This window comes from Phalangium opilio, unplaced genomic scaffold (genome assembly GCF_054372755.1).
Source record: "Phalangium opilio isolate 3A_F unplaced genomic scaffold, DU_Popi_V2 ptg000390l_1, whole genome shotgun sequence".
NCBI classification, from domain to species: Eukaryota; Metazoa; Arthropoda; class Arachnida; order Opiliones; family Phalangiidae; genus Phalangium; species Phalangium opilio.
The window spans coordinates 2,681,512-2,691,814 of NW_028324234.1; the positions used below are offsets into that span (position 1 = coordinate 2,681,512).

Consider the following 10,303-nt stretch of genomic DNA (forward strand, 5'->3'; position numbering starts at 1 on the left):
GGTGCGCCATCTGGTGGCCAAGTTAGCCTCCTGGTACATTTCAGTGTGATTTGACGTTTGTAATGTGTAAAGAGCTTCATTTTTATGGTATGTTAAAAGTTCCATTTGTAAATATAATTTATTATTTAATACACAGCGAAAAAACGATTCAAAATTGCACAAAATGGGTCCTTTTTGATCAATGATTACTCTTAAACGCGCAAGTAAATTGCGACGCGCTTTTCATTAAAATATAGTGCAAATATTATACTTTAAAAATGCCCAGAATGATATTTGCGGCTTTGGCTGGTCTTCTAACAGTTAATGTTCCAATGTCTAAAAAAAGAGGAACGAAATTGCAAAACGTTAAGCGACGCACTTACAGAATATACAGCAACAGCACCTTTATGCCAACGAAAAGGGCAACACTATAATTCAAGATAAAAACGAATATATGTTTATAAAACTTCTAGTACATATTTGTGTGATAAGACTATCACAGTTTACTCGCAATCAGTTTATTGATATCCTTTTTGCACTCTGTGTTCAAGCTGATTCAATCGAAATCGGCAGAAAGCATGTATTTTCTATTTTATATTCTTCCAAGTTTATAATTTCTGTAGGATGACTGGGTTCGGGAATGTAGTCTTATCATACCAACATGTACTCTAAATTTAATAAACATATTCTGTTTCATCAGGAATTTAAATGTTTCACTTATAGGTTGCATAAAGGTGCTGTATGATTTGTAAGTGGGCCGTTCAACTTTTTGCATATATCGTTCCTCCTTTTTTTAGGCTTCGGAACACCAACTGTTAATAGACCAGACAAAACCGCAAATATCCTACTAAGTATTTCTATAGTATGACATTTGCACTACATTTTAAAGAAAAGCGCGTCGCAATTCACTTGCGCGTTTAAGAGTAATCATTGATCAAATGTGACTCATTTTGAGCAATTTTCTATAGTTTTTTCTCTGCATCTCCAATGTTAAGTGATATTTACCAATGAAATTTTTAACCTACCATAAGAATGAAACTCTTAAGACATTACAAACGTCAAAATACCCTTAAACCTACTAGGGGGCTAACTTGGCTACCAGATGGCGCACCCGAAAACTATTTGGTTTGGTAAGATCCTAGAAGTCAGTGGAAGTCAAACATGTAAAAATATTGTCACTATAAGCCTTGTGGAATTTTTGCCGAAATATCGGTCTTTTGTAACATAGTGGCGCGGTTCCAAGTATGTTTTGGTGTTTTCTCCTCGTGAATCATCATCACGTCTCCCGCCTTAATTTTTGTGTTTGTTTTGCTTAATTTAGCATTATGCGCAGATCTGAGCGCTAGCAGATACTCCTTTTTCCATTTAGTCCAAAACGTATTCATTAGCCTATTTCTGTATTTTTGTCTTTTGGTCAATTCGACCTTTGATTTGGGTAAGTTTACAATTTTTTCCGAGAATGACGGCAAACTAGTTAGGCGTTTACCTACGAGGAAGTGAGATGGTGTTAAAGGCTCGGGGTCATTAGAGTCACTACTAACATAGGTTAGTGGTCTTGAGTTTACGGCTGCTTCTGCTTGTAACAATGCCGTTTCCATTTCTGCGTAAGTCAGTGATGCCCGTCCTAAGATTTTCTTCAGGACTAATTTAGTGCTTTTTACTTGTATTTCCCACCATCCTCCTCTCCATGGAGCGCGTTCGACAATAAACTGCCAAGTGATACCTTTCCTTCCATAATAATTCAACACTTCTTCGCTATTTAAACTTTTCCATATTTTCTCAAGGTCTTTGTTCGCTCAAATAAATGTTTTCGCATTGTCGGTGTATATTTTACGCGGTATACCTCTTCTGGATATCATTCGGTTCAGAGCCAATAAGAATTCGTGGCTAGTTAGGGAGGTGACCAGTTCCAGATGTACTGCTCTAACTACGGCGCATGTAAATAAGCATATGTATGCTTTTTCTATTGTTTCCCCAATTTTCACGTATAATGGTCCTGCATAGTCTATTCCAACTATCTCAAAGGGTTCTGCCTTTTCTATTCTATCCCTTGGTAGGGGGGCGGTATCTGCTTGACCTGGTCCCAAACCTGCTGTTGCTCTTCTACATTTTAAACAACTGTGTACTGATTTTCTTGCTAATTGGCCGCCTGCCGTAATCCAAAAATGTTCCCGTGATTGTGTTAGTGTGCTCTGTACTCCTCCGTGGCTGATTTCCTCGTGGCTACGGTCCATTATTAGTTTTGCGAGATAGGTTTCCTTGATTAAGATGATAGGATGCTTTAGGTGGTATGGTAGTTCTGAATCACCTAATCGCCCACCAACACACATTAGATTTTCGCTATTTAACATGGGCTTGAGGCTGGCTATTTTTGAAGATCTATTTATTTCCCTTTTGTTTTCAAGTGATTTCAATTCTTCCGGATAATTTTCTCTTTGACTGCATTTTATCCATAGTTTTTCTGACCTATTAATCTCCTCCGCTGTTATTGGTCCAATCTTCTTATTCTTTTTAGCGATGTCAAAAACGCGATAAATATAAGCAGTTATTCGAAGTGCTTTGTCTAATTTGCTGTATCTATTTAATTCTATGATTTGGTTAACTACCGTTTTATGGGATTTAACGACTGTGAGTATTGTTTTTCTCTTTTCTTCTTCTATTTGCGATAAATCTGCCACCGATGGGTTTTTAATGGGCCATTCAGATTTATCTTTCTTGAGCCAGGAGGGCCCCTTCCACCATAACTGGTTTTTTGATAGATCTTCCGCCTTCGTGCCTCTCGTGGGCATGTCTGCTGAGTTTTGTGTTCCCGGGCAATGATACCAGTTCTTGGGATCCGAGAGTGTTTGTATTTCCATCGCTCGATTTTGCACGAAAGGCTTCCATGCTTTCGTCGATCCTATCACCCAGTGTAGGGCTATTGTGGAATCTGACCACATATAGTTTTCCATTTTCTCCGGCTCAAACAGTCTTTCTACGTTCTTAACTAACCTAGCTGCTAGTAAACAGCCCATGAGCTCCAAGCGTAGCAGTGTTAGCTTCTTTAAAGGCGCTACTCGGGCTTTAGACGATACTAAAGTTACTCCAATTACTTTGTTTTCGGTTTCGTAGCGTATATACACGGTAGCGGCGTATGCTTTAGTAGAAGCGTCACAGAATCCGTGGATTTGCATATTTAGTAATTTTCGTCGAGCTATCTTGAAAATAACACCTGGCTATATTTATGTTCTTTAATTTTGGTAGTTCTTGACACCATTGTTTAAATTCATTTCCAATTTCCTGCGGCAGTTCTTCGTCCCATTTAAGTCCACGTTCCCAAAGTGTTTGGAACAGAAATTTAGCCCTAATTGTATACGGCGCTAGGAATCCGACAGGATCAAATATTTGCGAGACGGCGCTAAGAATGTTTCGTTTTGTAGGCTTAACTTCTTTTAGTATGTCGGTTAATGTCGAAAGATCGAAAGAGAAGCGATCTAATAGGGGGTCCCAGAGTAGCCCTAATACTTTATGATCTTTCGGCTCTTCAATTTCAAATTTAATTTTGATGTTTGAATCTTCAGCTTCCATCCCTCACATTTTTCTTAGCTCTGGAGAATTTGTCTGCCATTTTCTCAGACGCATGTTGGCTTCGCCTAGCAGTTCCGATGCTCTTTTTGACAATTCGTATGCCTCAATTGGGGTTCCTTTTCCGCTTAGAAGGTCGTCTACATATAGATCGCTATTTAATACCTGGACGGTTTTTTGATCCGTTTCGCGGTATTTCTTTAAATGATGTTTGATAGTTGCTGCTAATAAGTAGGGACTTGAAGTAACGCCAAAGGGCACACGTGCCATTCTTAGGGTCGTGAAATTATTTTCTTCTAATCTTTTATTTTCTTCTTTTGGCCATAGAAATCTTACACTGTCTTTGTCATTTTGCGCCAATCCTACCTGCAGGAATGCTTTTTCAATATCGGCGCAGACGGCTACGTGATGAATTCTGAACCGCAATAACAGCTGCAATAAGTCTGGGTTCAAGTTGGGCCCGCTTGCTTGACAGTCGTTCAGGGACGGCGCCCCGCTGATATGGGACGACGCATCGAAAACCACGCGAAATTTTGTCGTTGAACTAGCTTCTCTCTTCACGCCTTGATGCGGAGTATAATACGTTCCAGGTGGTCCTATTTTCTCGTTCTCGGGAACTTCTTCCGCTATTCCTAACTCTAATTGTTCGTCGACAACCCTTTTGTATGACTGATAGAAGTCAGGATCGTTGTTAAATCGCCTAATTAAACCGTTCATTATTTTCGTTGCTACCGGTAGGTTATCTGATAGCGTCTCTTTCTCGGTTTTCCAAGGAAACTTGACTAAGTACCGCCCCTTTTCTTTGTCAAATCTTACGTCATTTTCGAATTTTTCTAGAACTTCCTCATCTTCTGGGATTTTCTCTTGTTTAGCTTCTATTCCTAGCGTATCTAATTCCCAGAACGATTTTAGAATGTCGGAAACATTGTTTTCATCTTCCAATTTTGTTATCATTGTTATCAAATTGCTCTTGATTTCGATACATCCCACGTTTTTAATTGGGGTAGTCATTGGACCTTCGATTGTCCAGCCAAACATCGTTTCCAGAGCTACTAATTTATTTTGCAGTCGCTCGTGGTTTCCCTTCACAATGTCCCAATAATAATCTCCGCCAATTAAAAGGCTTATTTGCGAATTGCTAGGTTTTGTTTGGTTTGGATCGTCAGCTAACTGAACGCCAGTTTTTCTGACAAAGCTTTGGATTTCGTCGCAGCTTGATACTTGGGCGCGGCAGATGTATGGTACTTCCACGGCCTCTTCTTCTATTTTCTTCGAAGGGTCTTGCGCGTTATGGAGGCCAATCTTTACTATTTTTCTTTTTCTTTCTACGGGGTTTTCATTTCCAAATTCAGTTACTAAAACTAACTTTTCTCCGAATACGGGATGACTAAGCCTTTTTGATATTTCTGCTAATACAAAGGTTCCTTGACTTCCGTTGTCTAGCACGCATCGTACGGGTTCCAAATTGCTATTGTCTGGGTAATCTACGTTCTTGACTATTATTTGCGCGGTTTGCAACAGAACATTTTGCCTGCTAGGGTCAACAATGGTGTTGGCTGCTATTTCTGTGGTACCTTCTACTTGACTTCCCTGACTGACCTTTTTATGAGATTCATTTTGGTGGCAAACGACAAAATTATGTCCGCCTTTACATTGCTTGCAGGTGCGATAATACGAATCGCACCGTCTCGCATCGTGGCTAAGCTTTAGACATAGGTAGACCATCTCGCGTCCCTAATTTGATTCCTTTTCTCCTCTAATGTATAGTTTTTGCAATTTGATGATGCGTGATTGGAATTTTTGCAAAAGATAGAAAATACTGATCTTGTCATGACGTTGGTTTGGAGAGCGTTTGCAGTTGGGATGTAATTTCGTGGTCTATTTGAATTATTCGCGTAGCGTTGTGGTTTTGAGAAGTACTCTGGGTTTTCATATCTTTGCCCTTGATTTTGAGGATGTTGTTTTTCTCACTTTGAGGATTCGCCTAGTAAGGCGCAGGTTTCGCGACCTTCAACTTCGCCTTTTAAAAATTCTACTAATGCCGGTATATTCCATTCCGCGTCTAAGATATGTTTTTTACTATAATCTAGCCTAATATCTTTTGGTAAGCAAGATAGCAACGCTGGACATATAAAGGTACCACTCAAGGTGGCATCTATCCCCAAAGCCGACAAACACCTCAAATTTAATTGAATTTTATCATATAGGTTACGCAAGGCTTTAGTGTCGTTCGAGTCCGTAACAGGTTCTAAATTCATTAACGCTTTCCCATGTTTATGTGCAACAAAGCCGGTACGTCCGAAACGTTCTTTTAATAATCTAATAGCTTCGTCATAATTTACATCTGAAGCCTTCATTCCCGCTAATGTTTGTTTCGCGTCTCCGTCTAAGTAGGATGCTAAGTAGTTAAATTTTTCTACCTTTGTTATGGTGGTTTTTTCGTGTACTGATGACTCAAATCTGCTCCAAAATCCGTCGAATTCGGTGAAATCTCCGGTGAACTTTGGAATCGCTAAGGTTGGGAGTCGTGTTCCTTCTTCCCTCGTGATGGTGGTGACGACGTTGGTTCCGCTGTTGTTTGAGCCTCCACCGTTTGATCCACTCGTTGATGCTCCCGCTGATAGTTCCGATGCTTTTCGAATTCGGTGCTGGGCTTTACTTTTCAATATGGTGATGTTGATCTTTTCTTGGTACGCTATCATTTCTGTCGCTTCCGCGTCTAATTTATCCACCTCCTGAATTGTTGCTAGGATAGTTTGGTCACAATTGTTTATAGATTCCTCTTTTTTTCCACGAGAGCTAACACATCTTCTATATCTTCAACGTCCGAGTTAATATCGTTAACTAAACTCGCTAAATTGTTTACCGTCTTTGTTAAACTACTTCTTAATGGGATTCGAAGAGCCTATTGTTTCGCTACTTCGTTCGTTGATGTTTTACTCGTACCCGTTCCTTTGGTTGTCGCGTTATCTGTTTCGTTTCGTTCCGCCATTTTTGTAAAGTTTTAAATTTCTTTTTTAATTAATTTGTTTAACGCGTTTTCACTTCTAAATTTCACTAATCATTTTTCACTTTTAAGTACCTATTTTCGCGATACTGGTTGGTTTTTCCCGGGTGCAGTGCACCATGTAGAATTTCCTAAGTTAATTTTTCTATTTTAGTTATTTTTCGCTAATTTTACTAATTTTCCTATCTTAATTTTACTTTGGGAGAGCTGGTTTTAGTCTGCAACCGACTGAAGAAATTGCAAACGACATTTTTTGTTTAGTTTTTATTTTATTTTTTGAAAACTCCTTTACTTGAGCGCTATTTTTTGTGACCCTTTTAGTCAGGTCTCTACAGATCGAATGAATAAAAAATACAAGGTATTGACCACAGTTGGTACCCAAAAAGCGGGGCCTCCCCTTTTTGGGTGTACAAGATTGGCAAAAATAGAAATGGAAAGTTTTCCACACTCGGAGAGGAATTACGGGCTGGTTACTCTTTCTACAAATTCTGCTTAGAGGTGCATGGCCTCTCGAACCAGCCCGCTATTCAGCTTCGATAGGGTGTAACGACAAAATTTATTATTTCACCCTCCCTTGAATAAATCTTATTATTCCATCTTCCCTTTAAGAAAACCCCTCGAAGGCAAGGTAAAGCGCTGGTCGCACACCTGCATTCGATGGGTATATTCAAATTTTCCCAGTGGAACGTCAATGGCCATGACGTCCACCCCACCTGTACAATTCTCTCGCGTAACGAATCTGTTCGAGTTAGTGAGAGCCCATAGGAGCCTACCCCCTTTTATATTCCCTTTTATTATCCAGAAAACGGAGTTTGTCAACCCTATTTGCCAATGCTATTTTTGTTAACCTCAAGTGCTATATTTAGTTTGTAAACATGTTATTTTTAAAAAGTGTATTGTTACCGACTCTCATAAAGAGAAGGTGTGTGGCCCATGACCCCAAAGGTCATGGGGAAAACGCGAAAATAATTCCTGACCACCAGGGCTACGAAAAATGCGGACGTAATCCAAAGACTTCAAATTGTCGACATATGATTGGGTCACGTGGGTCTAAAAGACCCTAGAAAGTCGAACGGTGATTGGTGCGCCTGAAGACACCAATATCTTATAAAAGCTGAACTGGGACAATAGAGAAAGAAGAATCGTAACGCTTGGTGAACGAGAAGGACGGTCCCGAAACTATGCCACGTATTTTAATACTTAGGCCCTAACGCGGAAAAAGACTTAGCGCGAAAACCTTTAAGTTCGGTTTATGAAAGACTTAGCGCGAAAACTTTTAAGTTCGGTTGATGGAACCTGGAAGCAGTACCAAAGTTATCTTGGTGGGGCTCGTGCCCTAGGACATTATCGCCCGCTCCGTGCTGCCGTTACCGCTGACTAAACCGAGGACGTATTTAACCGCTCCATGCTGTCGTTCCTGTATACCCGTCGAGGACGCACTACGTAACCGCTCCATGCCGTCCATTGCCGTACGCCGTTACCGGGGACCCAGGGCCCGTACCAGCCCACGCTACTCCGTTGTGAAATCAACCATGCGATAAGTACCCCAAACATTTAATTCGCCTCCCGAGGCTTCTTATCATAACTCCATTGGAGGTTATGACTATTTATTAGAACTCTTGAACAATGAGATTAAAACCCTTGTGTGGTCAAAATTATATTAGGGATAATGTAAAAACCCTTATGTGGTTAACATTATTTTAGGTTTAATTGTAAAACCCTTATGTGGTTATTTCTAATGTTAGTTAAATGTTAAAACCGTTATGTTAGGATCGTTAATTTAAGTTGATTATTTAAAGTTATAATTTTGCATGAAGTGTGCATGTTATTTTGCATGTTATGATTAAGTGTGCATGTTTATACTTTTAGTATTAAGTTGATAAGTCTTATTCTTATTTTTTTAAGTAATTATTATTGTTATTAAATGATTTGTTGGCAAACTCCAAATCTGTTTCCCCTATCTTAATTTTTACCAAAACCCCTAGACAACCAATTGACCATAAGTTAATTTACTCACTAACCCCAATAGTGAAAGTTACGTGAGCTTACCCGGGCTTAGGATTTTATGTTTATAGCGAAAGTTAGTTCCCCATCATGAAATTTAAGTTTAATCAGAATAATTTCGTTATAAATTGGGGGTCCGTCCGGGATTTTCTTAATTAAATTTTTAATGACCATTTTAAAATTCGTATTTATGACTTAAATCGTCTCAAAAACTCCCTGGTAGTCTTTGGCACTTTTGTTGCTACTATTATTAATCTTAGTCACCTTTTGTGTGCTTGATTACCCTTTTGTGGATAGACTTGACTATTCCAGGAAGTTACATTTTTTTTTTAAAGTTAGGCAGCAAGGGTTATTCGTTAGATTTAATTTATGTCTAATATTTATAGTCGATTTGACGAACAAGATATAGAACATTGTAGAACGTCTCGTAACGCTCGTTATCAGAATCGCCAAATAGCGAAAACAATGCCTCTAGTACGCAATAACCCCCCTTCTCGAAGTAGCTCGCCAACCCCAACGGGAGTAACTAACCAACAGACACCCCCGTTACTTCCCCCTCAGGGAAATTTAAACATGAATGTAGGAGTACCTAATCAGCAGGCTCCCCTTTTACCCCCTTCTCAGGGAAATTTAAACATGAATGTAGGAGTACCTAATCAACAGGCTCCCCTTTTACCCCCTTCTCAGGGAAATTCAAATATGAATGTAGGCTCGCCCTCTAGCCAAACTGCTAATCCTAGTGCGAATAGCAGTGCAGCCGCCCTTCAGGCTTTAATTCAAAATAATAGTAGTACGACTGCGCCAGGTGCTACGGTCACTGTCCCTGCGGACGTTTTGACCGCGTTACTTAATCAAATTAATCAAATGGCTGCTCAACAGTTACAATATCAAACGTCTTTGAATGCATTGCAAGCGACTATCGCTCAAAATAATGCTCCTCCCCCGCAGTCACCCTCCTTGTTAGCTAATTTAGTACCAACGCAAGTGACCCCACCTAGTGCTTCCGGGGCGACGCAGCAAAACCCACTGGTAGGCATGAATTCTAGTCTACTGCATACCCATCAATCTGGTTTGGCGCCTCAAATTCCTCAGGCATGGACTCATTCTGGCACGATAACCAATAATTCTGGTTACAATCAAAGTCAAAACAATGCTAGCGGTAATTCTAGCACCATAACTAATGCCTCCCACAATGCAGGTGGAATTTTAGGTGGTCAAAACCAAGCCCAAGCTATTTTCAATAATCAGGCTCCAGTAGCTAGAGCTCAGTTTGTTTATTCAAATCCCTTCCCCGCACCCTCTTACACGGGAAAACCCACGGACCCTGGTCCGAAAGAGTTTTTGCGCCGAGCTAAACAAATGCGCGCCACCCACGGTTTAGAGGAAGATATTTTTCTTAGGGATTGGGTACCCTCGCTTTTGCACGGTCCCGCTTCAGATTGGTACGCGGATCAATCCCCCTTTAACTGTTTTACCGATTTTGAGGTAGCTTTGAGGGATAGATTTGAAAGGGAAGCAAATGATGACTTCCTGCAGGATAAAATTAACGAAAGAACTCAGCGTTACCACGAAACGGTTGGTGAATACGCCGATAACTTACAGAAGTGGTTTAGCCAGCTAAATATTCCCTGGTCAGATAGAAAACAGGCCGACGCCATTAAGAGAAACCTTAGGAGTGATATTAAAAAGTATTTAATGACTAAGAGGTACACTAGCGTTAGGGAATTGTTGGACGATGCGTATGGAGTT

General features: G+C 40.1%; 3 protein-coding genes across 3 annotated transcripts; all 3 read right to left on the minus strand.

Moving 5' to 3' along the window:
• Nucleotides 1–1,219: 1,219 nt before the first annotated feature.
• Nucleotides 1,220–2,980, minus strand: LOC149596191 (uncharacterized). The gene is made up of 2 exons (XM_089861358.1): nucleotides 1,521–2,980; nucleotides 1,220–1,465 (listed from the first exon to the last, which is right to left on the minus strand). The coding sequence occupies exon 1, from the start codon at nucleotides 2,928–2,930 to the stop codon at nucleotides 1,776–1,778; it is 1,155 nt and encodes a 384-aa protein (XP_089717484.1). The 5' UTR covers nucleotides 2,931–2,980; the 3' UTR covers nucleotides 1,220–1,465; nucleotides 1,521–1,775.
• A 569-nt stretch (nucleotides 2,981–3,549) lies between these two features.
• On the minus strand, nucleotides 3,550–5,268 carry LOC149596192 (uncharacterized). The gene has a single exon (XM_089861305.1). The coding sequence runs from the start codon at nucleotides 5,266–5,268 to the stop codon at nucleotides 3,550–3,552; it is 1,719 nt and encodes a 572-aa protein (XP_089717431.1).
• A 242-nt stretch (nucleotides 5,269–5,510) lies between these two features.
• Nucleotides 5,511–6,535, minus strand: LOC149596193 (uncharacterized). The gene is made up of 2 exons (XM_089861306.1): nucleotides 6,490–6,535; nucleotides 5,511–6,289 (listed from the first exon to the last, which is right to left on the minus strand). The coding sequence occupies exons 1-2, from the start codon at nucleotides 6,533–6,535 to the stop codon at nucleotides 5,511–5,513; spliced, it is 825 nt and encodes a 274-aa protein (XP_089717432.1).
• Between the last annotated feature and the right edge of the window lie 3,768 nt (nucleotides 6,536–10,303).

Excerpts from the sequence above, each read along its gene's own strand:
- LOC149596193 (XM_089861306.1), bottom strand. The coding sequence starts at position 6,535 with ATGGCGGAACGAAACGAAACAGATAACGCGACAACCAAAGGAACGG. Across the intron at positions 6,290-6,489 it reads CGCGACAACCAAAGGAACGG|CAACAATTCAGGAGGTGGAT; the intron begins GTACGAGTAAAA and ends AAACTATCCTAG.
- LOC149596192 (XM_089861305.1), bottom strand. The coding sequence starts at position 5,268 with ATGGTCTACCTATGTCTAAAGCTTAGCCACGATGCGAGACGGTGCGAT.
- LOC149596191 (XM_089861358.1), bottom strand. The coding sequence starts at position 2,930 with ATGGAAAACTATATGTGGTCAGATTCCACAATAGCCCTACACTGGGTG.